At 47.3% G+C, this 26,534-nt stretch overlaps 1 protein-coding gene across 4 annotated transcripts in view; it reads left to right on the top strand.

The window, feature by feature from the left end:
- LOC128347446 (zinc finger protein 665-like) overlaps positions 1 to 26,534 on the top strand; it is a 67,457-nt gene that overhangs the window by 17,600 nt on the left and 23,323 nt on the right. For 2 of the 4 annotated variants that reach the window (XM_053302134.1, XM_053302135.1), the window contains 3 exons: positions 1,902 to 2,028; positions 5,532 to 5,618; positions 12,930 to 18,038. In XM_053302134.1, the coding sequence (XP_053158109.1) occupies positions 1,902 to 2,028; positions 5,532 to 5,618; positions 12,930 to 15,340 (2,625 nt within the window). In that variant the 3' untranslated portion in view covers positions 15,341 to 18,038. Of the gene's footprint in view, positions 1 to 834; positions 1,141 to 1,901; positions 2,029 to 5,531; positions 5,619 to 12,929; positions 18,039 to 26,534 lie in introns of those variants that run through there. The other 2 variants (XM_053302136.1, XM_053302137.1) reach the window with 2 other exon arrangements.

Below are 26,534 nucleotides of genomic sequence, written 5' to 3'. Positions count from 1 at the left end.
CCCACATCACATCCACTCACTTGGGCCCCGAGTCCGCTGCTCAGATGCAGCTTCCTTCCTTTCTCCTCCCACTCCCTCCGTCTCTGGCGGGGCCGAGTGCGGCGGCTGCCTCCAGCAGGCTGGGCCCAGTCCTATCGCCGCCGCCGCCACCATTGGCCCCAGTCACCCCGCAGCAGCCACCGCCACCAGCGGGGCCAGTCTCCCTGCCGCGGCCGCTTGGCCGTACCGTGTTCTCTGGCCGAGGCCGCGGCTCTGCCTCGGCCGGCTTCCCCCACCTCCTCCCCCCGCCTGGCTTCGGCAGCGGCCGGGCTGGACCCGCCGCTGCCGCCTCTGCCCTCTCCGTGGCCGCCTCCGGCCTCCCCTCGGCCGGGCCGGCCAACATGGCCACCTGGTGCCTGCGGTCGTGTCTCCCTCGGCTGTTCTGGGCATGCGCGCTGCGCATGCCCAGAACAGCCGAGGGAGACATGGGCGCAGACACCAGAGACACGGGCGCACACTCAAGGGCTTTATTATATAGGATAACCAAAACCTTGTACTCTACCCGGAAACTTACAAGCAGCCAGTGTAGGGGTTTTGAGATAGGAGTGATATGGTCTCTCCGAGATGACCCAGAGACCAATCTGGCCGCCACATTCTGGACTAACTGCAGTTTCCAGACTACATACAAAGGCAGCCCCACACAGAGTGCATTGCAGTAGTCAAGGCTGGAGGTGACCAGCAGATGTACTACTGTTCATACTGGTCATTTATCTCAAGAAATGGACACAGCTGGCGTAGCAGCCGAAGCTATATGTTTTTGTGAGAATTATTAATTCCAATCTGGGTTTGGGCAGCTTGTTTGACCTTTAAATTGAGCATCATAAAACAAATCCTTGCCCCAGAGCAGGGGTAGGCAGCCAGTAAACCTGGTAGCAGGGGTGCTGCTGGGCAGGAAGCTGAGGGCCCCAACATGCACTGAAAGAGCCAGGCCTGGTCACAGCCACCTCCCCCTTGTGGGCAAATGGGAAAAAGAGGGACAGAGGGGAAGAGGGAATGGGGAGAAGGCTCCATCTTGGCTCCATCCCTCCCCCTTTCCATTACAAGTGATAGCCCAGGGAGGCTCAGAGACTGAGCAGGTAGCAGTGGGGAGCACTCGCTGAGGTATTTTTATTTTATTTTTCAAATTTCTATACCGCCCCATAAACAAACCTCTGGGCAGTTTACAAATTAAAACCTGAGCAACCATTAAAACAACAGATCATTTTATACAGGGGTCCCCAACCTGTGGTACTCCAGATGTTGCTGAACTACAACTCCCATCACCCCCGGCTACAACTTGTTGTGGCTGGGATGATGGGAATTGTAGTTCAGCAACATCTGGAGTCCCACAGGTTGAGAACCCCTGATTTAAAATAACCATCAATAAAACATTATGAACCAAAAGCTGGATAAAAGAGGTGTGTATTCAGATGTTGCTTAAAAACAGTCAGATGAGGAGGCTCTGGTTGAGTTTGGGAGCACATTCCAGAGCCCTGGGGCAACCCTAGAGAAGGCCTGGTTTTGGGCCACCACCTAATGAGCCCGTGATAACCACAACTGGACCTCCTCTGCCATGACCTTAATAGGCATCCGGGCTTATGAAGAAGGCACTCTCTTAAATATACCTGCTGAGGTGCATTTTTAAAATTCCAGCCCAGATTGTCCCCTTTCAGCACCAGGTTGGGCAGGGGTCAGGCTGGCAAGATGTTTGAGGCACCTGGCCAGAAATTTAGGGCATGTGCTCCCTGTGCCCAGTGCTAGCGACGCTGATACCAGTGCATCTCTTTTGAGATGGTGAAAGGACCTTTGCATCTCCTTTCAGATTGTGAATGAAAGTGTGTGGGGGGGATTATTTCCAAGAAGTCTTCGTTTTCTTTTTTCAGGATCTGGTGTCCTTTGATGAGGTGGCTGTGTATTTCACCGAGGGGGAGTGGGCCCTGCTGGATGCAGACCAAAGGGTGCTGTACAAGCAAGTCATGTTGGAGAATTATGAGAACGTGGTCTCTCTGGGTAAGGCACTCTCTGCTCTTTGTCCCTAGGTGTGAATGGCGGTTATTGCTGTTTTTCCCTGCAACGTAAAGAGCTCACCATGGAAATGGGTGGCCAGACCATGTCCTCGGCACACGTATGCTTTGCTTTGATATTACAGACCTGAACTTGGCCTGATACCAGGGTTCCCTCTAACAGAGATTCCCAGATGTTGTTGACTACAACTCCCATAATCCCCAAACAAAAGCCATTGCAGCTGGGGATTCTGGGAGATGTAGTCAGCAGCATCTGGGAATCCCTGTTAGAGAGAACACTGCCTGATACCCATTTTGGGAGATGAGAAACTCGCAAAGTCAGTCTTCTGTTGGTGGTTTTTGTGTTTTGTTTTTGGTCTTTTGATCATGTCTGAAAGACCTCTTAATTCTTTCTCTACTACCTTATCTAATTTCTTACCCCAGGACTGCACAACTTCGGCCCTCCAGCTGTTATTGGCCTACAACTCCCATAATCCCTGGCTATTGGCCACTGTGGATGGGGAAGATGGGAGCTGTAGTCCAACAGCAGCTGGAGGGCTGAAGTTGTGCAGCCCTGTCTTGGCCTATTCAGTCTAATTAATTAATTTTAATTAATTAAATTAACCTTTCACCTTTCTGCAGATGTTTAAGGTGGCTAGTCAAATAACGAAAGAAATTGATGCAACAGTAAAAGCAAAAGCAAGTGAACTGGCAAACTGTTGAGGGCCTGGTCCCGTTGAGGAGAGAGGCCGTCCCTCTCCTCACTGGCAATGTGAATAGCCAGGCTTACCTGAAGGGGGCGTAGTTACTCAGCTCCTCTGCCTGATGTCACCGGTGACACAGTGGACTGTGATTGGCCCGTTGCACTGCCGACCTGATCCAGATACTCAAAACATGAGAGGTTTTATGTTGAAAAAGGGGAGGGACCCAAGTGGGAGAGATTCTTTGGCCTTCACCCGATGCCAGCTTAGGCGGTTTTAGACTCCAGGTAGTGTTACTGGAGTGACTACAGGCATGTGGCTGATGCCATCTTGGGCTTATTCTCTTTGGGTATAAAGAAAGGACTTTGAATTGCATCGTACAAGCCAATAAGAAAAGCCTCCTCAAAAAAGCAAATTGGCAAAATCCTTGTTTGCATAACCAGATCTTATTGTTTTCTTATTAAACCCCTCTTTGTTAATTAGCAGTTTGTGCTTGTTTTGAGAGGGATCCACTGACCTGAAACACTGAGGACTCCATTCGTTGGGGGCTTCCTTTCTGTGTACCAAGGTGTGGCTCATAGATAGTGATGTGCCCGGACCGGTCCGGAGGCTATTCTATAAGCCTCCGGACCGGTCCGGACATGGGGTGGTTTGGTTCGGGAAGATGGGGTGGGAGGTTCCATTAAGGGCAGGGGGAGGGTTTACTCACCCCTCCCGCGCTTTCCACTTTTGTCACCATATTTACTTTAGCAATTGGGCGGCAGGATATTGCCCTGCCGCCCCTTTCTCCCCGCTTGGCTTCTCCGGCTGTTAGAAATGGGGGGGGGGGGCGGGCAGGATACCTCCCTGCCTTTTTCAGCCAAGCGGGGAAACGGACGGCAGGAAGATATCCTGCCGCCCGATTTCTAACCGGAGCAGCCAAGTGGGGAGAAAGGGGAGGCAGGCCGATATCCTGCCCCCCCCATTTCTAACAGCCGGAGCAGCCAAGCGGGGAGAAAGGGGCGGCAGGGCGATATCCTCCCCCCCCCAATTTCTAACAGCCGGAGCAGCCAAGTGGGGAGAAAGGTGCGGCAGGGCGATATCCTCCCCCCCCCAATTTCTAACAGCCGGAGCAGCCAAGTGGGGAGAAAGGGGCGGCAGGGCGATATCCTGCCCCCCCCCCATTTCTAACAGCCGGAGCAGCCAAGCGGGGAGAAAGGGGCGGCAGGGCAATATCCTGCCGCCCAATTGCTAAAGTAAATACGGTGACAAAAGTGGAAAGCGCGGGAGGGGTGAGTAAAATCTCCCCCGCCATCAATGGAACCCCCCACCCCGGTGCCGGACCGCAGCTCCGCAGTTCCGTGCACACCCCTACTCATAGATACATGGCTGGTTTTAACTCTACAGCTGAATTTCTCAATAACATTTCAATCCAAGTTTCATGAGTTCTGTTGTTATCCTTCCCAGCACCAGACCAATGATTTTGCATCCACACAGTCCTGTTGCATGCAGGAGTTAAATGGGTTTGGTTTCCTCCTCCTTGCTTTGTGAGATTTAAACATAAGAACAGCCCTGCCGGATCAGGCCAAGCCCTATCCTTTACCCTGCTAACTGAGCAGAGAGGCACCTTTTCAAAGTTTGTAAATAAAGTCTTTTCTATCCATCCCCAGCACAAGATCCCTCCACTGGCTGTTGCTGGTGTCTCTCTTAGGTTTCTTTCCCCCCCGATTATGAGCCCTTTGGGGCCAGGGAGCCATTTTCTGTATTTATTTATATCTGTGTAAACTGCTTTGCAAACTTTTGTTGAAAAGTGGTATATAAATATTTGTCATATTCATATTTGTATCTAGTCCAGCATCCCGTTTCCCACATTGGCTTACCAGACTCCTCTGGGAAGCCCACAGGCAAGAGTTGAAGACATGCCTTCTATCAGTCCTAAATTTCCTCTCAATCAGTTTCATGGCATGATCCCTTGTTCTAGAGGGGGACTTCACTCTATGCCAGGCCTGCTCAACTCAGACCTCCAGCTGTTATTGAACTACAACTCCCATAATCCCCAGTCACAGTGTCCATTAGCTAGGGATTATGGGAATTGTAGGCCAACATCTGCAGGAGGGCCAAAGTTGAACAGCCCTGCTCTATGCACACCATACATAATTTTATAAATCTCTATCCCCTTAGTCACCTGAACAAAGCTGAAAAGCTCCAAATATTATGAGCCTTATCTCATAAAGAAAGTGCTCTAGTCCCCTGATCATTTTGGTTGCCCTCCCCTGCACCTTTTCCAGTTTCATAATATTCAGTTTGCAGCATGATGACCAGAACTGCATGCCACTACTACACCCACAAATATTTATATACTGATTTTCACAAAGTCCTCAAAGTGAAACCACATATAGAAAAATAAATAATAAACAACATGGTTCTCTGTCTCCAAAGGGCTCACAATCTAAGAAGAAACATAAGGTAGACACTAGTAACAGCCACTGGAGGGATGCTTTGCTGTAGTTGGACAGGGTCAGTTGCTCTCCTCTTGCTAAATATGAGAGAATCATTGCTCTGAAAGGTGCGTCTTTGCTTGGTTAGCAGGGATATTCCAAATGTAGCCGCACTGTAGATTGGTATAAAGGCATTATAACATTAGCAGTTCTATTTCAATCCCCTTTTTGATGATCCCTATGAAGGAGTTCACGTTTTTCACAACTGCTGTGCACTGGGTTGATATTTTCAATGAGTTGAAGGAGGTAGGAGGCACAGAAACAAAGTGGTTTGGGATGCCCGGATATTACGTAGTTGGATGTGCCTGATATGTTTGTTTCCTCCTGCAAAGAAATTAGCAAACCTGACCTCGTCTCCCGGCTGGAAGAAGGGGAAGATTGGTTCGCCTCGAGCTCCGACGAAGAAGAGAAAGCATCAGGTAGCAGCTTAGATATGCAATGGGACCCTTTGTGATCTGGAAGCTGTGCAGTTTCTTTGTAGGTCAGACAGATTCCTTGAATTGGGTTTAGTTTCATAAGGGGCAGGTTGATCCGTTAGGTTTGAATTCTCCTGATGGACATTTCTTATAGCTTTGTGCTATCCAGAACAGATGGGAAGATGTTATACCAGGCAGGAGTCTTTAATAAAGGCCTGCAGAGCACAGCCTGAGTTTCTGTCTTGGGAATGTGGAAATGGAAGATGCAGCAGGATTTGGGAGGAATCCAGAACAATAAGAGAAACCAACTATAACAGAGAAAGATGTATGGTTGTGAAGAATCTGATGCTGGCAAAACAGATTGGCTGAAGGTCTGTGAGGACAATTAGATTTACATGCATTGAGATGGCCTCTGGCTCTGCCCTGCAGTGTGAGCCCTCTGGCTCCCTGCTTCAATTTCCAGTGGCTTTCCCCAGAGCCAGCCCCAGGATTTTTGGTGGCCTAGGCAAAGTATGATAGACAAATTCATGGAGGACAGGTCTATCAGTGGCTACTAGTCTGGGTGGCTGTAGGCCATCTCCAGCCTCAGAGGCAAGATGCCTCTAAATGCCAGTTTCAGGGGAGCAACAGGAGGAGAGAGGGCATGCTCTCACCTTTAGCCCTTGGGCTTCTCAGATGCATGTGGTGGACCACTGTGTGAAACAAGATCCTGGACTAGATAAGCCTTTGGCCTGATCCAGCAAGGCTGGGGAGGACTGGGGAGTCACAAGTTCAAATCCCCACTCAGCCATGAAACTCTTCTCTCTGAGCCCAACCTACCTCACAGAGTTGTTGTGAAGATAAACATAACCATGTACACCACCCTAGGCTCCTTGTAGGAAAGGTTGGATATAAATGCAATTAAAAAATAAAAGAAATCTCCTTGCCACTATTCCCAGATTCCCATACAATACCCATCTTACTTTGGTATACACAAATTGTATCCACTTTAGTGTTTATGTCAGCAGCGCACACAGAGTGAGACAGGCATGCCTGTACGCGCAAAATCTTCTGCACTGAAGGGATCCTTCCAAAACAAGCAGGAAGAGGTGGACTTCCATCTACCACCCTAAACGCAGAACTGAACATACATTGCCACTAGTCTCTGTGAAATGCCCACCCCAGCCAGAGTTTACTGTTAGAACACAAAAGTGCACCTGCAACCGTCCAGGATTGTCCATTCTTCTTCCAGACCCTGAGCCAACCAGTCCAATTTGTCTGATTCCCCTGACTTCCCCACCTTTTTTTAGTTTTGCAGATTTTATCTCTTATAGTGGTGTTCTCCAACTTGCGTAACCAGATGCTTTTGGACTTAAAACACCCATTATCCCCAGCTGCCTCTTATTCTTCTTCCTTCCTTTTCTTTGTAATGAAGCTGATTTTAAAAGGGTATGAGCAACCAATTAATGGGAATTCCCAAGCAGTGCCCAAGCTTGGGTCTCCGCCCCAGGGGATGTTGGGCTTCACCTCCCATCACCCCAACCCGCTTGGTGTGTACAGAAGGTAAGATTGCCCTAAGAGGTAGCGCAGAAGCCTGCAGCAGCATGTGTACTGGGAGTAAGATTGTGCTTGGAGTTTGTGTCAAAGCTTTGGAACATGGGAAGCTGCCTTGTACTGAGCCACACCATTGGTCCATCTAGGTCAGTATTGTCTGCACTGATTGGCAGCAGTTCTCCAAGTTACAGGCAGGATCTCTCCCAGCCCCACCTGGGGCGTTCTGGGGCCCCATTCCCTAAGGAGAATATCTCACAGTGCTCACATGTCATCTCCTATCCGAATGCAAACCAAAGTTGATCTTGCTTAGCAAAGGAGGCAGTTCATGCTTGTTACTAGGGTTGTGTGTGTCAGACATATCAGAATTTTACTTCAACAATAACAACTGTTTATATACCGCTTTTATACCGCAATAACAACTGTTTATATACCGCTTTTAGCCATCTGTGGGGCAGCTGCCCCAGCTAGGATGAGGGGTGGGGGGTCCTTTAAAAGCCATCCCAGCACTGGTGTGGGGAAAGCTGGGCAGCTGAGGTGTGCTGAGAGCATCTGTGGGGAGGGACCCAGAGGAGGCTGGGCATGTGTGAGGTGGCTGGGAAGCGCAGGGATGTCTGGGGGATGTAGTTCTCCTAGAGGAAGGCTCCTCCCCTCCTGTGGAGAAGCGCTGGGAGAAATGACCCCGCCCCCCAATCTCTGTGCTTCCCAGCTACCTAGTCTTCCCTGAGTCACTCCCCCTCACTGGACACTCCTGAGACTTGCCACAGCCACCCAGCTTTCCTTGTGTCAGTGCTGGGGTGGCTTTTAAAGGACACCCACCCAGCCATCCCCATCCTACCCGGGGCCCATTGCTCTGTGCATGGCTGCCTCCTTGTGGTGGGGGGCAGGAATTCCAAAGTGAAAGGCCGATGTTTCTGGCACGCACATTCCTACTTGTTCCCACAAGACCAGCTCTCCTCACCCTTTAAATATCCCACACTTCATTGCCTTATGAAAGCGGCTCTCTCCTGTCACTTCATTAAGCTTAGTGAAGCCCACGTATAAAAATGAATGTGAGAAGTGTTCTCATAATCAGTGCAACAGAAACAGCAGCATCAGATTAAAAAGCTTGTGATATAAATACCAGTACCTTCACTTGGAATTGGAAGCTAACTTGCAGCTGGCAGAATTGTTCCAGAACACGAATACGGCAAATATTTATATGCTGCTTTAAATTTTAAAAAAAGGTCCCAAAGCAGTTTCCATAAGTAAATATATAAAATGGCTCCTTGTTCCCAAAGGGCTCACAACCTAAAAAAGAAACCTAAGATGGACACCAGCAACAGCCATTGGAGGGATGCTGTGCTGGGGATGGATTGGGCCAGTTGCTCTCCCTGTGTTAAATAAAGAGAATCACCACTTTAAAAAGGTGCCTTTTTTACTCAGTTAACAGGTTGAATGTGCTCCCACGTCCCTACATCTGCACAGAGATGGGTCGATTCGGCATTTTGCACCATCTGTAGTTTCCAAGTTCTCTTCAAGGGCAGCCCCATGTAACACACATTGCAGTCATCAAACACAAATACAAGCGCAGGGTCCCTGTGTAGGAAACCATGGTCATTTTCGGTACAAGTCTGATTGAGGATGCCATGGCTACAAGCAGAGGTGTAACTAGGGAAAACAGTGCCTAGGGCAAGCACTGAAATTGCCCCCCCCCCAAAGTTACCATGGGCTGAAAAGGGAAGTTCCTATATAACGCTAAAAAGATGAGTGCATATCAAAGATGAGTGCACATAATCTTTTAAATAGTTTTCCCTGTTAGGGAAAGAGGCAGCTTTTAATGTGGTGATTCTCTTTATTTAGCAGGGGAGAGTAACTGGCCCTATCCACCCCCAGCACAGTACCTCCAGTGACTGTTGCTGGTGTCTCAAGTTTCTTTTTAGATTGTGAGCCCTTTAGGATCCATCTTATTTATTATTTCTCTGTGTAAATTGCCGTTTTTTGAAGGGTGGTATAGAAATCAAATAAGTAAATAAGTAAGTAAGTAAAATACTATACTATACTCTGTTACCCTACCTTCCACCTCAAGTTATACAATTATGATGGAGTCCATTCAAGTGTTAAGAAGTCTCAGACCTTGGGATAAGATAATTCTGTACTCAAGAATACACATTCATAATTCAAATTTGTAATGCATGGCTAAGTATGCACATTGCTGTAATTGGCATTGTCCAACAGAAACCGCAGCAATTTTTTGTTTCCAGACTTGTTCTATGGCTATCATATAGCCCTGGTTCCACATTAGACAACACATTACTGCTGACAAATTGAGTTCCTGCCCTTTAAAGCAGGAATGGACATCCCAATCTGAGAACATACCTCATGGTAAATTCCAGTGAACAAACCCTACTTCCAACTGTGTGTACTCAGAACCACACCAGTATGCACAGAAGAGAGAGAAGAATGTTGCATGCTTGCTATGCTAACAACACAAAAGCCACCACTGAAATCAGAAAATATAACACTCATGTTCTGTCTAAGCCATAGCAAGGCCAATATTGCATGCTTCACTTATAAAATGAGAAGAAGCTAGGGAGAAATCAAATTTCTAACATGGCTTTTACTAATAGATGTAAGTGGTAAGCCACTTGCAAGATAACTGTGGCCATCAAACACATACTGTAATAACAGCTTTAAGCTACTACACATACCTCGCAGGGAACAAGTGCCCCAGTGGGACACAAACTCAGCCAGAGGCTGTACTTTGGAGTGGGGCAGGGGAGGGAAAGGTAACGTCAAGGAATCTGGACTGGCAGTCCAAAATTTCAGTTGTGGTTTTTGGAATTAAAAGACCATTTTACCTCGAGAAGGGACGGGAGACCCTGGTAACCCACTACATAGTTTAGTGAAGGAGAAATCTCACAAGCTCTGAAGGGGAAAGCACTATATACATAACATGAAAATGCGTAGAAGATGCGGAATCTTGGGCTGGAAAGAGGAAGCAAGCATTTTGGTCTCTCTGGTCTAGGAAAAGAAGAAGAAGCACCAGCCCGGCGCACGACTCCACCTGCAAGTAGCTGTCCTTCCTTCCCTCCCTGCCACCCGCACCGCACGCCCTGTCTATCTTGCCAGACTAGCTAGGGGGGAGAAAAGCGGGCAAAGAGCCGGGAAATATGCTGAGCCTGTCTGTATGCAGGGGCGGGGGCGGAAATCACAGTTCTTCTGTGTCGCCTCTGGAGGGAACTGACTTATGTGTTATGTCCCATTCCTCCCCCTAGAAGACGCCACCCATATTTTATTGTGCACAACGGACTTTTGAAGACATGATCAGATTCTTCCCTTCCTAAAACCTCCCTTTATGTGGGGCGGGCGGCTGCATTTCGCTTTGCTTCGCAGTTTTCCACCCAACACTCACAAGGAACGGAAACAAAACACAAGCAGCAAGGAGGCCACGAGACCCCCTCCCCTCTGGATACAGCGCGAGCGCTTCCCTCGCCCTTCCCGCTCTCTTCTTCCCTTTGGAGCCGCGCTATTAGGTTGGGGAGGGGGGAGTCAGTAAAATGAGGAGGAACTCCTCAAATGCTTGGGGGACCTGCACCCCCTCTGTCCAGCAAAGCTCTTCTCATGTGCTTATCGTTCACATTGCTATCCTCCCCAGTAGCTGCACAAACTTGGCAAAGGTTTTCGTCCTCCCCACTCCTCCCCGCCAAATCCCGATAAGCAGGAAGAGCCTAATATATACGCCTCTCTGCTGGGTTCTGTTCCGAAGCCTGTGCCCAACAGCATTCCCTCCCATGCATCCTTGTCACATATTGTATGTCACCTCTCTCGAACTTATGTGTATGGCCTAAGTAGGGACCCAGCTGTGAGGAAACTTTGGAGGAGGGCGGGGACCGACCGAGGTGGGAGACATAGGTGCCGGGAAAGAGAGAGAGCGCGCGCGAGCGAGCACGGCATTTCCACTCACTGATTGGCTATTGGCTCGGATGAAGTCTCCAGTGGAGGACTTAGCTGAGCAGCCTCCTTTCCTCCGCTTGCAGTCTTAATGAAGAGAAGCGCGCACCGTGTTTGTCGCACGCCCTCTGTTCTCTTTCTCTCAAAGTTTCAAGCTCCCACCACGCATGTGTAGTTTCCTTTTTTTGGTAGTCGCTGCCATCCGCGGCGCGGCTGTCTTGTCTCAGCCCCCTCCTCCACAAGGAGCACACAAACAGTAAAAGATCATCACACACACCTCCTTGTCCTTGGCTTGTCCACTACGCTTGCTTTGCGATGATGAATCCTTCGTCAAATCCTTCCTCCGCTCCTGTATGTGCTGCAGCAAAACGCTCTGGTCTGACTCCCACACCCTGCCTCGTGGTCGCCGCGTGCGAATGCAGGCGACCAGGGGCGGGGAGTGAGCAGAGTATGAATGATGGTCCGTTGACGACGCCGATTCACCGAAGCAGCAGCAAGCAGGCAGGCAGGCAAATTTAGGCGCCCGTGCCGCGCCGCCACGCCCAGGAGCAATGGGGGGGTGCTGGGACCCGGGGAGGGGGATGGGGACTGCTCAATGCATCCCGCACTGCCTGCTGCGCACAAAAAAAAAGTTGAACAAAAAAAAAGATTTTTCCGGAAAGGCGGGCGCCCCCCACGTGGTCCAAAAAAGTGGCACCCAGGGCACGTGCCCTGCCTGCCCCCCCCATCGTTACGCCCCTGGCTACAAGAGTGTGCTAGATCTTTTCTCTCCAGGATGTGACCCCATGTATCTGTCAAAACTCCACACAAGCTGAACTCGTTTCACCAATAAGAACTGCTTTGTTTGATAAAAAGGAGTGAAACTGCACACAGTACACTTGGAGTTGTTGCAGCCAGGTGTTCCAGTCCTTCTTGTAAGATAGTACATACTGTATGGAACCTGCTGTCACTCCAGTATTATTGGTTGTGCCCTGTTGATAGAAGAAATAACCACAGCCTTTGTTGGAACATTCCATGACTGCAAAGTAAGCACATGCTTTCCTTTGGTTGGCAGGGGGTTAATTTGGGGAAAAGAACATAAGAACAGCCCTGCTGGATCAGGCCCAAGGCCCATCTAGACCAGCATCCTGTTTCACACAGTGGCCCACCAGATGTCACTGGAAGCCTACAGGCAGGAGTGGAGGGCATGCCTTCTCTCCTGCTGTTACTCCCCTGCAACTGGTACTCGGAGACATCCTGTCTTTGAGGCTGGAGGTGGCCTATAGCCCTCCAACTAGTAGCCGTTGATAGACCTCTTCTCCATGAAGTTATCCAAGGCCCTCTTAAAGGGCTTCCCCTGGGCTTCCCCTCCAAGATCAGCTTTTGGGGCATGCCTTGTAGTCCCTTCCTAACCCCTACTCCCACTTTATGGGAGCTTGCAGAGACCCTGTGCCTATCCACATCCTCTGTGAGCAGCCTGCAGTATTTTAATAGATGATCCACAGGGCCTAGAAGGTCTAAGAGAATGAAAAGTGTGGCATTCCTCTCCTCACTTTTTCAAGCAAAAATGGTGTACCAAAGCAGCTGTCATCACATGAAAAGTCACAAACCAGACTAGAATGGGCCAAGCAACCACACTTGTGTGAATATTTTTGAAGTGGTTCTACTTTTGTTTAAATAAGTTATTTGTCTGTTTTTAGATTTGTGAATGTGAACTGCCTAGAGCCATTTTGGTGAGGTGGTATAAAAATCGAATGAATGAATAAAAAGTCTGCACATCAACTGATTCGCTTGTGAAGCTCGATTTTCATTGATTTAAAGCTCAATTTTCCAATCACAGGCATAATTCGCCTTATTTCTTTATCCTGGCAGGTGATGAAAAAGACAGTGAGGATTATATGAAACTGTGTGAGTTTTTGTTGGAAACTGATTCTGATGAAGTGGAGGAAGAGATCTCCAGGCATCACAAGGGATCAAGGAGGCAGGAGGTAAACCAAGGTTTCTGCTGTGAAATGCCAGCCCTACAAGAGTATCGCAAAGGCAAGGGAGGAAATCAATGCTGTGTTTGTACAAAAACTTTCAGCCATAAATCAAGCCTTAAGATGCATCAGAAAATTCACATGAGAGAGAAATCTGATAAATGTGTAGAAGAGGAAAAGAGTGTCAGTCAAGGCACACACCTTATTTCACATGGAAGAGCCCATCCAGCAGAGAATGGTGAGAGTCAGGGTGGCTCAAACTCTCGCGATGAAAACCAAACAAAGAATAAGAGGAAAAAATCCAGTACATCTCAGGATAAGACTTCTATGTCATGCCAACCAAACAAGAAAAAAATTAATGGAAAGAGTAGGCGTCCACGCCAGGTATGTGAAAAGTCTTTCAGTGAGAAGTCAAAGCTTAAAAGAAATGAAAGAATCCACACCAGAGAGAGAGCATACAAATGTTTGGAGTGTGGCAAGAGCTTCAGGAAGAGTTCCTACCTTACTTCACATAATAGAATCCATACTGGCGAGAAACCATACAAATGTTCAGATTGTGGAAAGAGCTTCCGTATGAAAAAATGTCTTATTTCACATCGAAGAACTCACACAGGAGAGAAACCATACAAATGCTCAGAGTGTGACAAGAGCTTCAGTCAGAGCTCAGCTCTTAAGAACCATGAAAGAATTCACAGTGGGGAGAAACCGTATAAGTGCTTCGAGTGTGGAAAGGGCTTCAGTGAAGGAAGAAGCCTTACTGAACATCAAAGAACCCACACTGGGGAGAAACCTCATGAATGCTTGGAGTGTGGAAAAAGCTTCAGTCAAAGTAGAGCCCTCAGTGCACATCAAATTATTCATACAGGGGGATACCCATTTAAATGCTTGGAGTGTGGAAAGGGCTTCAGTCAAAGTAGAGCCCTCAGTGCACATCAAATTATTCATACAGGGGAATACCCATTTAAATGCTTGGAGTGCGGAAAGGGCTTCAGTCAGAGGGGAGCCCTCACTGTACATCAAAGAACCCACACTGGGGAGAAACCATATGAATGCTTGCAGTGTGGGAAGAGCTTCAGTCAGCGCTCAAACCTTAATGAACATAACAGAATCCATAATAGGGAGAAACCACAGAAAGGATTGATGAGTTCTTCTGAAAAATCAAGCCGTACTTCACACCATAGAATCCATACAGGGAAGAAACCATATAAATGCTTGGAGTGTGGAAAAAGCTTCAGTCAGAGAGTAAATCTCACTACACATGAACGAATACACTCAGGGGAGAAACCATACAAATGCTTGGAATGTGGGAAAAGCTTCAGACAAAATTCCAACCTTGCTTTACATAACAGAATCCATACTGGGGAGAAACCATATAAATGCTCGGAGTGTGGAAAGAGTTTCCGTGTGAGCACACAACTTACTTCCCATCAAAGAATTCATACAGGAGAAAAACCATACAAATGCTCAGAGTGTGGCAAGAACTTCAGTCAGCGCTCAGCCCTTAAATTGCATGAAAGAATTCACACAGGGGAGAAACCATATGAGTGCTTGGAGTGTGGAAAGCACTTCACTGAACATAAAACCTTTCGTAATCATCAAAGAACTCACACTGGGGAGAAACCATATAAATGCCCAGAGTGTGGAAAGAGCTTCAGTCAAAGCTCAGCCCTTGCTACACATAAAAGAATCCATACAGAAGTGAAGCCATATAAATGCCTGGAGTGTGGAAAGAGCTTCAGAATGAGAGGGTTTCTTAATTCTCATCAAAAAATCCACACTGGAGAGAAACCACATCCGTGTTTGGAGTGTGGAAAGAGCTTCCGTCGTAAGCAAAGCCTTATTTTCCATCAGAGAATTCACACAGGAGCAAAACCATTTGAATGCCTGGAATGTGGAAAGAGCTTCAGAATGAAAACAACCCTTGTTTCTCATAAAAAAACCCACAGTGGGGAGAGACCCTATGAATGCTTTGAATGTGGAAAGAGCTTCAGTCACAGCATGAGCCTGAGAGCACATCAAAGAACTCACACAGGGGAGAAACCGTATAAATGCTTGGAGTGTGGAAAGTGCTTCAGGCAGAGCTCACATCTCCTTCAACATAAAAAAGTTCATACAGGAGAAAAACCATATACATGCTTGGAGTGTGGAAAGAGCTTCAGTAACAGCTCAAGTCTGAAATCACACGAAAGGATTCATACAGGAGAGAAACCATATAAATGCCTGGAGTGTGGAAAGAGCTTCAGTCAAAGCTCACCCCTTGCTTCACATAAAAGAATCCACACAAGAGGGAAACCTATAAACTAGCTTAACTCGCGCAGAGCATCTGTGTGCTTTTACTGGATTGCTCCCCCGCACCCCCGCCACAGCCCACTCCCCTCAGAGATCTCTCCACCCTCACCTGAGCTGCACTCCTGCTCCTCCATGCCATTACTTCTATCCCCCTCACTCCTCTTGGTCGCTCCTCCATCCTGTTGCTCCATCGCCCTCACCCCAGCGCCGATTAGTCTAGCTGTAGCCCCATAACCCCAGAGACTTCCCCACCTTCACCCACGTTCTGCTCCTCTTCCTCCCTGAAGGAGTAGCAGCAGCGGTCGACTGTCCTTCCTCACTGCTGCTGCCATGGCTGCTCATTCTCCTTAGGATGCTGATAGGCTTGAGCCTATCCCTCGCCTGCCTCCCTGCCTCCGCCAATGGCCTCTGTAGCTCTGAGCAGCAGTGATGGTTGACTGGGCCCATCCTCACTGCTGCTGCCACCGCCATGGCCACTCATTCCCCTCAGGCCGTTGATGGACCCAGGCCTTTCCTTCACTTTTCCTTCTTTCTCTTTTCCGCTCCCTTCTTTTCTCTCCTCCACTTGCTCTTCCCCTCTGTCTTTCTCCTCGCTTCCTTCCTTCCTGAGTTCGGATCTTGTTTCCTCATCTAATTTGCACAGTGGCAGCCTCCTGCTCCTGAAGGAGCTCTTTCCTCCCTCACAACCCTTTTCTTTGCAGACCCTTACCCGCTATCCTTTTATTTTTATAGATAGAGAGATTCTTCTCTCTTCTACAATCTTTCCACTAATAACGGCTGCATTCCAACTGACCTTAACCATCACAGGCTCCTCTTCCCTATTTGCATACAGAATTCCCACTGCCCAATCACCATGGTGCTTCTGCTCTTTTACCTCCGATTGGTAAAGCACTGTGTGGGTGGGATTTGCCATGGACCACCTAAGCCTTTTATCTATATAGATGCTTGGAATGTGGAAAGAGTTTCAGCCAGAGTTCAGCTCTTCACATCAGAAAGTGCACAAGGAAGAAATTCTATAAGGATGGAAAGAGCTTCAGTGTGAATACATACCTCACTTTGCATCCAAAAATCCACACAGCAAAAATCCACAGTACTGCAGCAAAGCCAAAAAAATGCTTGGAGGGTAGAAAGTGCTTCTATCAGAGGGCAGCCCTTGTTAAACGCCCCTGAATTCACACAGGGATGAAGTCTTAGATATGCCCAGAGTGTGGAACTAGCTCTACTTATAATACATTTCAGAGCCCAGGGATAAAATTTGTGGTATAAAGGAATTCCAAGAAAAGAACCACATTTAATCTACTGTGCCCAAACTCACAAGCAATCCTGTAGCCCCTTAAAAACTTACACATTTATTTTGTCATAAGCTCAGTGTAGGAGGCATGTAACAAAATACGCTTTTGGTGGGGGGAGCCACTACCTCACCTCGATGATGATGATGATAGGGAATCAACTGAAATGTCAACTGATCTTGCCCAACAGATCGTCTTTTTGGCCATATCTGTGATTAAGACACTTGGTTGTATCCAAAGAAAATTAACTGTGGCTAAGCATAATTGAAAACTATCATATCTACCTGAGTCCAAGGCTAGGTTTCCCTCCCAAATTCCTTGATGCTAGAAATGGAGGTGGGTGGGTGGTGGTGGTGTCATCTTAAATTCAGAATCCTCTTCATTTTCAGTAAATACAGATATAACCTGGATTTAAGCTGTATTTTGTGTGAGGGTAGCGTTAAATTCCATCATCTTTTATTGAGGTAAATACAGTAAGCATCTGAAAGCCCACATCTGGGTGAAATTTAAACACTTCAAGTGTGAAAAGAGCTCTGGTCATTGCACAAGTGTTTCTTCACACCAGAGAATCTGTGCAGGGGAGAAACATGCCTAGAATACAGAAAGAAAAGCAGTCAGAGCTCAGTCACGACAAAGAATCCACAAAGAGGTGAAAATTTAAATGCTTGGAATGTTGAAAGAGTTTCAGGTGGCCCATATGCTTCTCCTCTCATTAATATATAAACTGCTTCTCAACAAAAGTTCCAAAAGCAGCTTACATAGAAAAATAAAAATAAATGAAGATGGATCTCTGTCCTCAAAGGGCTCACAATCTAAAAAGAAACATACGATAGACATCAGCAACAACCATTGGAGGGATGCAATGATGGGGATGGATAGGGCCAGTTGCTTTCCCTCTTCTCAGTAAAGAGAATCGCCACTTTAAAAATTTGCCTCTTTGCTCAGTTAGCAGGGGAGATACTATAAAATCTTCAGACCATGGTAAGAGCTTTTGTAATCTATCAAACTTTCCTATGACACACAGAATCCACCAAGAGGGGAAAATTGTAGAAATTATGAGTTGGGAAGGAACTTCAGTGAGTGTTCAAATCATAACATCAGAGAATTCAGAAGTTTGTTTTTTTTTAATTGTTCAATTTATATATCGTCGTTTATAGAACTTCTCCCAAGGTGGTTTCAAAAGTTAATACAATAAAATTTCATATACATTAAAATGGGGGAGAGGGTTAAAAGTTGAGTACTAATATATTTTCTTTGCTTCTCTTTACCAGCCCTATGATAAATCTGGCCTCAATTGTGGTGCTGTTTTCATAGGTTTTTACATGACTAGTATTTTTCAGCTTTTCCCCCTTTATGCCTTAGTCCTCGGGGGCCCCCCACCTGTTTAAGGGCCAAATCGTCCAAAACATTTCCCTCCGCCCGCCCTCCCAGCTGTCCGAGTCCTCCTCACCCGCCCCCCCACATGATTAAGGGCCAAATTGGCCCATACAATTGCTGCCGCCGCCCGCCCACCCTCCCAGCTGCCCGAGTCCTCCTCTCCCGGCCCCCCCCCATGATTAAGGGCCAAATCGGCCCAAACAATTGCTGCCGCGGCTGTCGCCCACTGGCCCTCCCTCCCAGCTGCCCGAGTCATCCTCAACCCTGGCCCGCGTCAGTCGGGCGATCTAAAACCATATTCTGAGTAGGAGAGTGGAGCTCGCAAGCAGAGCTCCTCTCTCTGCAAAGCCTTTCCCCAAACTGGCGCTTTGGGCGCAAAGGACGCCTGTTGCGTCCATAGCACCAGTTTGGGCAGAGGCTTTGCACGGAGAGGAGCTCTGTTTGCGAGCTCCTCTCTCCTTCTCAGAATATGGACTTTCATCGGCCGACTGACGGGGGCCTAACTGGGTGAGGAGGACTCGAGCAGCTGGGAGGGAGGGCAGGTGGGCGGGCGGCGGCAGCAGCAATTGTTTGGGCCGATTTGGCCCTTAATCATGGGGGGGGGCGGGAGAGGAGGACTCGGGCAGCTGGGAGGGCGGGCGGTCGGTGGCGGGAATTGTTTGGGACGATTTGGCCAACATGGCCGCCTGTGTCTGGGCGGCCGTATCTTTTTTGGCGGTTCTGGGCATGCGCTTTGCGCATGCCCAGAACTGCCGAAAAAGACACAGGCGGCACGGGATCACACTCAAGGGTTTTATTATAGAGGATAATAAAAGCATAAACAAGCCCAGAAGTGGTCTCAACATAATCTTCTTTTAAAATTGGCCCCATCCCCATATTGAATCAAGTCATGTTCAAATCTTAGAATCAATCCCTCTGGGTACAGAACTTGATGTCTGCGTGTCCGTTGTTATCTCCACCATTTTAGATTTCTACCATTGTGAAGGCAAAGCAAAGAATTCTGTGTGGCACAGTTGTTTAAAAACAGACTACTATAAATCAATTTTTAAAAGGAAAATGAGAGTAGGAAGAGAAACAGCAGACTTGAGTCCAGAAGACAGAATTCTAGTCTGTTGAAGGAGGAGTGTCTCAGAAAAGTGGTGTGAAATACTGTATTTAAAAAATTCTACAGCAATTTTGCCTAATAACTACTAATCTGTCCAGTGGCTGTTGCTGGTGTCTACCTTATGTTTCTTTTTAGATTGTGCGCCCTTTGAGGACAGGGGACCATCTTATTTAGGTATTATTTATTTTTAAATGTAAACCGCTTTGAGCATTTTGTTGAAGAGATATATATAAATATTCGTCGTAGTCATAGTAATAAGGCAAAAGTTGGAAAGCATTTACAGTTGCTAGGAGAAGTTTAAAGAGAATCCAAGAAGGCAAAAGGAGGCCACTGTAAAGAATATAGTAATAAGGAATGACTTGATTGTATTAGTGACAGCAGGTTTGGTCAGCTTAACTTTATTGGGTTCTGTCTTTTTTAATCACCAAAAACTGAGATCTTCATTTTAATGAGCCTGTCCATTAGTATTTGTGGGGGTTGCATGTCCCATATCAAAGCCTGTCATGTACAACGAGCTTTATGTGGATTTCCTGGCACCTGAACAAGTGGAGAAGATCCATTTCTCTCATTATACAAGGGTGTTGACAATCCTAGCCCTACCTATTATTCCTCAGTTGGCTAGATCTCAGTCCCTTGTTGATCAAAACTATCCTTTTTCTCTGGCAGAATAGATTTTTAAATCTGGGAAAGCTACTCAATTCCTTGTCAGGTCTAAAGAGTGGGATGCCTACTTAGATGCAGTCCATACTGGTCTGGGCATATAGAAGCGTAAGTAATACGTGCCTGTCTCCATTTTGAAATTGCTTGAAAACAAAGGATTCTTGAAGCTATGCCAGTTTTTTGAAATCCTGCCCAGAACAAGGCAGCATGAAAAAATATTTACTGAAGGATCTTGTATATTTCTAGTTTTTAACTTGTTTGCCAGTTTTAGATATTTTCTTGCTTTAATGTCTGAATGTCTTGTAAATACTTATTTTCTTTATTGCAAATTTGGTTTCCTTATGCTAATTACAATGATGTGCCTTGATTTCCCCCTCTGCCTACTCCATATTACTGCTGCAGTGCATGTGCACCAAATGATCTTTTGATTCTTTTTGTAAGATGAATTGCAGGCAGTCTGGTACGGTAGTTGGGACCACTAGATGGTGGCAGTGCGCATTTTTGAATTGTTTTATTTTGAAAAACAAACGGTCTAGGGCAGGAGCCAGGAGGTCAGGAAACAAATCTGCATTCCTTCTCTCCCCCTACTGGGTACCATTTTATAAAATGAAAGTGTGTTACCAGAATTCATGTGTCCAATGCAGTTTCTGGCCAGGTGAGTGAAGGGTGAAGCAAAGACTGTCTGTTGTTGGCCAAATCAGGCCTCTTAGTTGCTTGGGCTCAGAAGCAAGCCTGTCCCAGAAGCTTAGGAACATAGGAAGCTTTCATATACTGAGTCAGACCATTGGTCTATATAGCTCAGTATTGTCTTCACAGACTGGCAGCAGCTTCTCCAAGGTTGCAGGCGGGAATCTCTCTCAGCCCTATCTTGGAGAAGCCAGGGAGGGAACTTGAAACCTTCTGCTCTTCCCAGAGCGGCTCCATCCCCTGAGGGGAATATCTTATAGTGCTTACACATCAAGTCTCCCATTCAGATGCAACCAGGGCAGACCCTGCTTAGCTATGGGGACAAGTCATGCTTGCTACCACAAGACCAGCTCTCCTCTCCTCGTGGAAATGAGCTTCCTCATGGAAATGAGATTGGAGAACAAAAAAGTGTTCTACTAAGTACGGCAGGTTGTTTACCTGTAACTGGAGTTCTTCTGGTGGTCATTTGTCCAGTCACACAGATGGGCTTCATGCCGGTGTGCAGAACCTACCGGAACACTCACAAGCTCTTAAAAAAAAAAAAGGTAGCTACGCTCCACCCACTCACACCTTAGTCACATGATCTACACCCTTCTCCTCAGTTCTGGAGTCCGCCGAGCAAGGCTCTGCAGAGGGGAAGGCTGGGTGTGTGTGTGTCTGGACAGATGACCACCAGAAGAACTCCAGTTACAGGTAAGCAACTTGCAGTTCTTCTAAGTGGTCTCTGTCCATCACACAGCTGGGCTCCAGAACCATGGAGGAGGGGCAGAGCCGCAACCATAAAAATCACAGAAAGGAATAACCCACCAGAATGTGTGAGATAGTAATCGACAGTCAATAACAACAAGGCACACCAGATATCAGATAAGGTTCATATTATTATTAGTTCAACATATTTAGAACAAAATACAGGAATATAATGGCATATAAACAGGTGAGGCATAGCTAACAGAAACTTTCCAAGGGCAGACAGCCTGCAGAACAGAGCTTCCGAAAGCAGCCTCACCCCTAGCCCAGGTGCAATGATTAACAAAAGAGGAAGGGGAGGACCAAGTCGCAGCCTGACAGATAGAAGCCAGGGGTAGACCCCTGTCAAAAGCGGTACATGTGGCGACTGCCGTAGTTAAATGGGCCTTTACGGCCATGGGAGAGGGCAACCCAGAAAACCTCATATACTGACTTAATAGCATGTACAATCCAAGCAGAGGGACTGAGAGGAAGCCCCTTGACCTTTACAGGCCCATAGGTTACAAACAACGCTGTAGTAGACCTAAAAGAGGCTGTGCGTTCTATATAAAAGGCTAAGGCCTGTCTAGGGGGTGCAAATTCTGTTCCAGAGGTGTCACTGGGTTAGGAAAAAACACAGGTAAGTTTATTGGCTGGGACTGGTGAAAAGTAGAGACCACCTTTGGCAAAAAAAGAAACATCAATTCGCAAAACCATCTTTTCCTGTTGGAATACTCAGTAAGTGGGATCACAGCGCAAAGCATGCAATTCTCCTACTCTCCTTGCTGATGTAATGGCAACCAAAACCACTGTTTTTAATGTTAACAACCTAAGATCACAGGTTGCCATCGGCTCAAAAGGCTTTTCCATAAGAGCAGACAAAACATGAGGCAGGTCCCACAAAGGGGCCATCAATGGGCTATCTGGATGCAGATAGGCCAAACCCTTTAAGAACTGCTTAACCTTTTTCATCGTAAACAAAGAAACATTATTATTTAAAGGAACCCAAAAGGCAGAAATAGCAGCCAAATGAACTCGAACAGAAGACATAGATAAACCAGATTGCTTCAGGTCCAACAAGTAAGATAGTATACTAGGTACAGATGCTTTGGAAGGATCACAGTTCCCTTCCGTGGATACAAAGCTTGAGAAACATCTCCACTTGGACCTGTAAGAACCCAGTGTCAAAGGCTTTCTACAAGCAGCCAGAATGGTCCTTAACTGTGAAGGCCAGATGGCAGGTTTCTCCATGCCATCAGGTGCAGTGTCTCCACATCAGGAGGATGTAGTATCCATCCCTTTTGTAAGGACAGCAACCTTGGCAAGGGAGACAGATGGGAAAATTGGTTGCAAGACAAAAGCAAGAGGTATAGAAACCACAGTCGACATGGCCACCAAGGAGCTATCAGGATGCAATTCATCGAGTTGAGATGCATCTTCTGGAGGATCCGGGGTAGGAGTGGGATTGGTGAGAACAGGTAAAAGAAGCCCTTGTCCACTCTCTCGCAAAACCATCCCCCAACAAACCTCTGCCCTGCCCTGCCCTGCAGCAGTACCTGGGGCATTGATGGTTGTCCTTGCTGGCGAAAAGATCTATACTCGGGAATCCCCAGCGACTGAAAAGGGCCAACAGAATCTCTGGGTTCAACTGCAACTTGTGGGAGGAACCCCTTGTCCAGCTCAGTTTGTCCACAACCGTGTTGGCAAGACCTTTCACATGCATTGCCGTGAGTGTTATGGCATGGAACAGAGACCAATGCAGCATCTCTAAGGTAAGGCAAAGGAGAGAGTAGGAGCCCGTACCCCCTTGCCAGTTGATGTAAGACTTCGCGATGGTATTGTCCGTCATCACGAGTACATAGCGACCCTCCACCTCTGGCAGGAAACCCTTTAGGGCCTTGAAGATTGCCAACAGTTCTAAGTAATTTATGTGATGACCGGACTCCTGTGGAGACCAATGTCCATTGAGGGAAAGCTGACACAGGTGAGCTCCCCAGCCATCTTCTGAGGCGTCTGTTGTAAGCCGGCCTGGGGAGGAACCTTTCTGAAAGGAGTTGATTGCTCCAGATTGTGTTCCAGTGACCACCACACAAGCAACTTGCGGACCTGGTCTGGGATGTGTAGTCTCCTGGAGTTGGGGTCCCGGAGTGGATGGAAGGAATCTAAAAACCATCTTTGAAGGGGACGCATGAAGAGTCTGGCCATCGGAATGACCCCAGTGGTAGAAATCATGTAAACTAATATGCGCTGCACCTCGCGTGCTGCATGGAGTGGGTCCTGAATCAGTTTTTGTGCCAGAGTCTGAATATTTCTTATTCGATCTTGCGGTAAGGACACCCTTGCAGCCACCAAATCGAAATTTAGGCTCAAGAATCTTATGTTCTGTGTTGGTTGCAGTTGCAATTTCTTGTAATTTATCATGAGTCCCAAGTCCTGCAAAAGCAAGACTGTCATTTGGAGGTCCTCTAACAGATGTTCTGGAGTGCTCACAGCCAGTAGCCAATAGTCTAAATACGGAAAGACTTGCATGCCTTGCTGTTGAAGGTGCCCGACCACAACCACCATCACCTTTGTAAACACCCAGAAGGGGTAGGATCTTGTCATGCCTCAGACTTCTGACTCAGAGGAGTCAGGGCAGGAATTGGAGGATTTGCCTGCTGGTGAGGGCTCAGAGGCACAGCAACAGGACTTGGCAGGGAGCCCAGACTCTGGAGCTGAGGATTTGCAACAGCTGCCAGACATGATTTCTGATGGGGAGGAGCCTGAGATTTCACCTGTCTTGAGAAGACGGCTCAAGAGGGAGGCTCAGTGGAAGTCATGCAGGCACAGGAGATCACTAGAGAGGAAGCCGAAGTGCTGACTCAGGGAAGTCTGATTGGCTGCTGGTTCCCTTGAGCCCTATATATTTGGTACTCTCTCAGTTGCTCAGGGCTGTTTGCACGTTCGCTGGCTGCAGACAGTGTGCCACTGAATTCCCAAACTTTGTCCAAGTTCCAGTTTGCCTTGTTTATGCTTCTTGCTTTGTTCTGTTAATTCCTTTCTCTGTTGTCCTTCGCTATTTTCATTCCTTTGCTCTGTATTTTTTCACTTATTACTCAGTTATTGTTAGAGTGGGGTACCTAGTGCAGTTCAGGGGACTTAATTCATTTACTGTTTTCTTTGTGAGCCTTTTATTTTTCACTCGTGCAGTTCCGCTGCAGCTTTCTGTTATCTTACTAGGGAGTGCGAAGGGGGTTGTAAATCCTGTTGGGTTAGCTGAGCTAACAGATTTACAACAGATCTCTGACATCATTAACATATGGAAACGATGATAACGAAAGTAGGTATTGAGGAGATGGGGGTCCAGGATGGGGCGTAGACCCCCGTCCCGTTTGGAACAGTAAAATAACAGGAGAAAAGGCCATCCTGTAAATGGGAAGGTACCCTCTCTATGTCCCCCTTTTGGAGAAGGGTACGTATTTCTTTTTCCAGTACCGCAGTGGAAGGTGTAAGCTTTATGCCGGAGTTGGGAGGCCATTCCAAAAACTCTATGGCATAACCAATGCGTATAATAGTCAGAACCCAAGCATCTGATGTAATGGCCTCTCAATGGTCGAGGTAAGGCCTCAACCTGGAAGTCATTCAAGAATAGTCAGGCCTGCTTAGGGGGAAGGGTGGACTTATATTTCTGGTGTCCCTTCTTAGAGGTCTGGTATGGACACTTTCTGTATTGTTGGTTGGACTGGCCAAAATGTGGCTGGCGGAAGGAATGGTCGTAGCCTGGGTTGGATGACATATATTACTGATACGGACGTTGGGAACGAAAAGACCTGTTGTAACGAGGCATCAACCCAGAAGAGGAGAAGCTCATAGATTTTGCGGTCTTACGCATTTTCTGAACCCTCTCTATCGTCTCATCAGTCAGAGATCCAAACAGGGCAGTTCCATCAAAGGGCAGGTCCTCAATATGGAAACGAGCTTCCATATGCAACCCAGACGATCGAAGCCAAGCATGGCAGTGCAACGACACAGATGTTGTAAGAGACCTTGCAGCACAATCGGTAGAGTGCTTCGAGGTATGAAGAAGCTGCTGGCTTAACCAAAAGGAAATAGCAGTCTCTCTTGTTGGTGGTGGGAGTGAGTCCAAGTGTTCAGATAACTTTTCCCAGAGAAGATGATTTTACCTGGACATGAAGGCCTGGTAATTTGCTATCCTGATAAACATAGATATGCCTGAATATACTCGTTTGCTGAACGGATCGAGTCTACGTCCTTCCTTATCCACAGGAGTTGTTTTTGGATTTACTTTGTGCAACTTCCACCACTATGGAGTTCAGTGAAGGATGTTTGAGAAGGAACTGTGAGCCTTCCGGTTGGATCCTGTATAAATGCTCAAGCTTCCTAAATGTCGGAAGAACTACAGAGGGCTTGTCCCAGTGACTCTGGGTAATCTCCAGCAGTGCCTCATTTATGGGTAGAGCCACCAGAGAGGAGCCATTGCCCAGTACATCAAAAAGAGGGTTGGTGGAAGGGGCTACTTCTTGCAGTTGTACATGCAGGGACCTGGCCATGGATGACATATAATTTGCAAAAGATTTGACCTACCCTGATGGAGAAGGAGGGGCCAAAGAAACGTCCTTTTTTCATAGTTTCGCAGAGGGGGTATCACCAGCAGAAGCAGAGGAGCTAGAATCAGTCTCGGCGTTGGATGACGAATCAGATGAATTCAGAATCTTTTCTGGTAGAACTGGACCAACAGGTTCTGTGGTAGGAGCAGTAGGACAGCAAGCTGACTGAAGAGCTGGGGCTACTGCAGAGCCGCATGCTTGAAAGACAGGGATCATAGACAAAGGAGGTGAGTGTTGGGGACATGCAAATGTGGCAGTGCCCGTGGATCGCGTTGCTGGGATGGTAGAGTGGTTGGGGAACGAGCAGCCCCACGCGTCCCAGTGGCCAGTACTTCCCAGTCTCTTAGAGCAACAGGAGAAGAGTGAGTATCCGTAGGAAGGGGACCCTCTCCTATAAGCAGAACAAGCGCATGATTGTCATACAGGAGAGCAGGACCTTGATCTATAGAATTTCAAAGGAGACTTCATGCGATATCCATATCTCTTGCTTGCAGACTCAATGTTATACCCTTTTGGGGAGGCATAATAGTCCCTAGAACTGTGATAGCAACTCTTGTCCTCAGAATAGACTTGCTCACTTTCATCCAAAGATTTGAAAGTGTGGGTTGGATAATACTTGATATAGTGGTGAGGAGGCAGCTGCCTATTGCTAGGCACGTTAACCACAGAATAAGAGTCATCCCCAGAGGCAGAACAATTGCGCTCTAAATCAGAGTAGTGAAAGAGGTCCCCTTGCTCATACTGAGAAGCCCTGTCAG

The sequence above is a fragment of the Hemicordylus capensis genome, chromosome 2 (assembly GCF_027244095.1).
Source record: "Hemicordylus capensis ecotype Gifberg chromosome 2, rHemCap1.1.pri, whole genome shotgun sequence".
NCBI lineage: Eukaryota > Metazoa > Chordata > Lepidosauria > Squamata > Cordylidae > Hemicordylus > Hemicordylus capensis.
The sequence above is the reverse complement of the archived record's forward strand: the minus strand, read 5'-3'. Positions and strand labels throughout refer to the sequence as shown.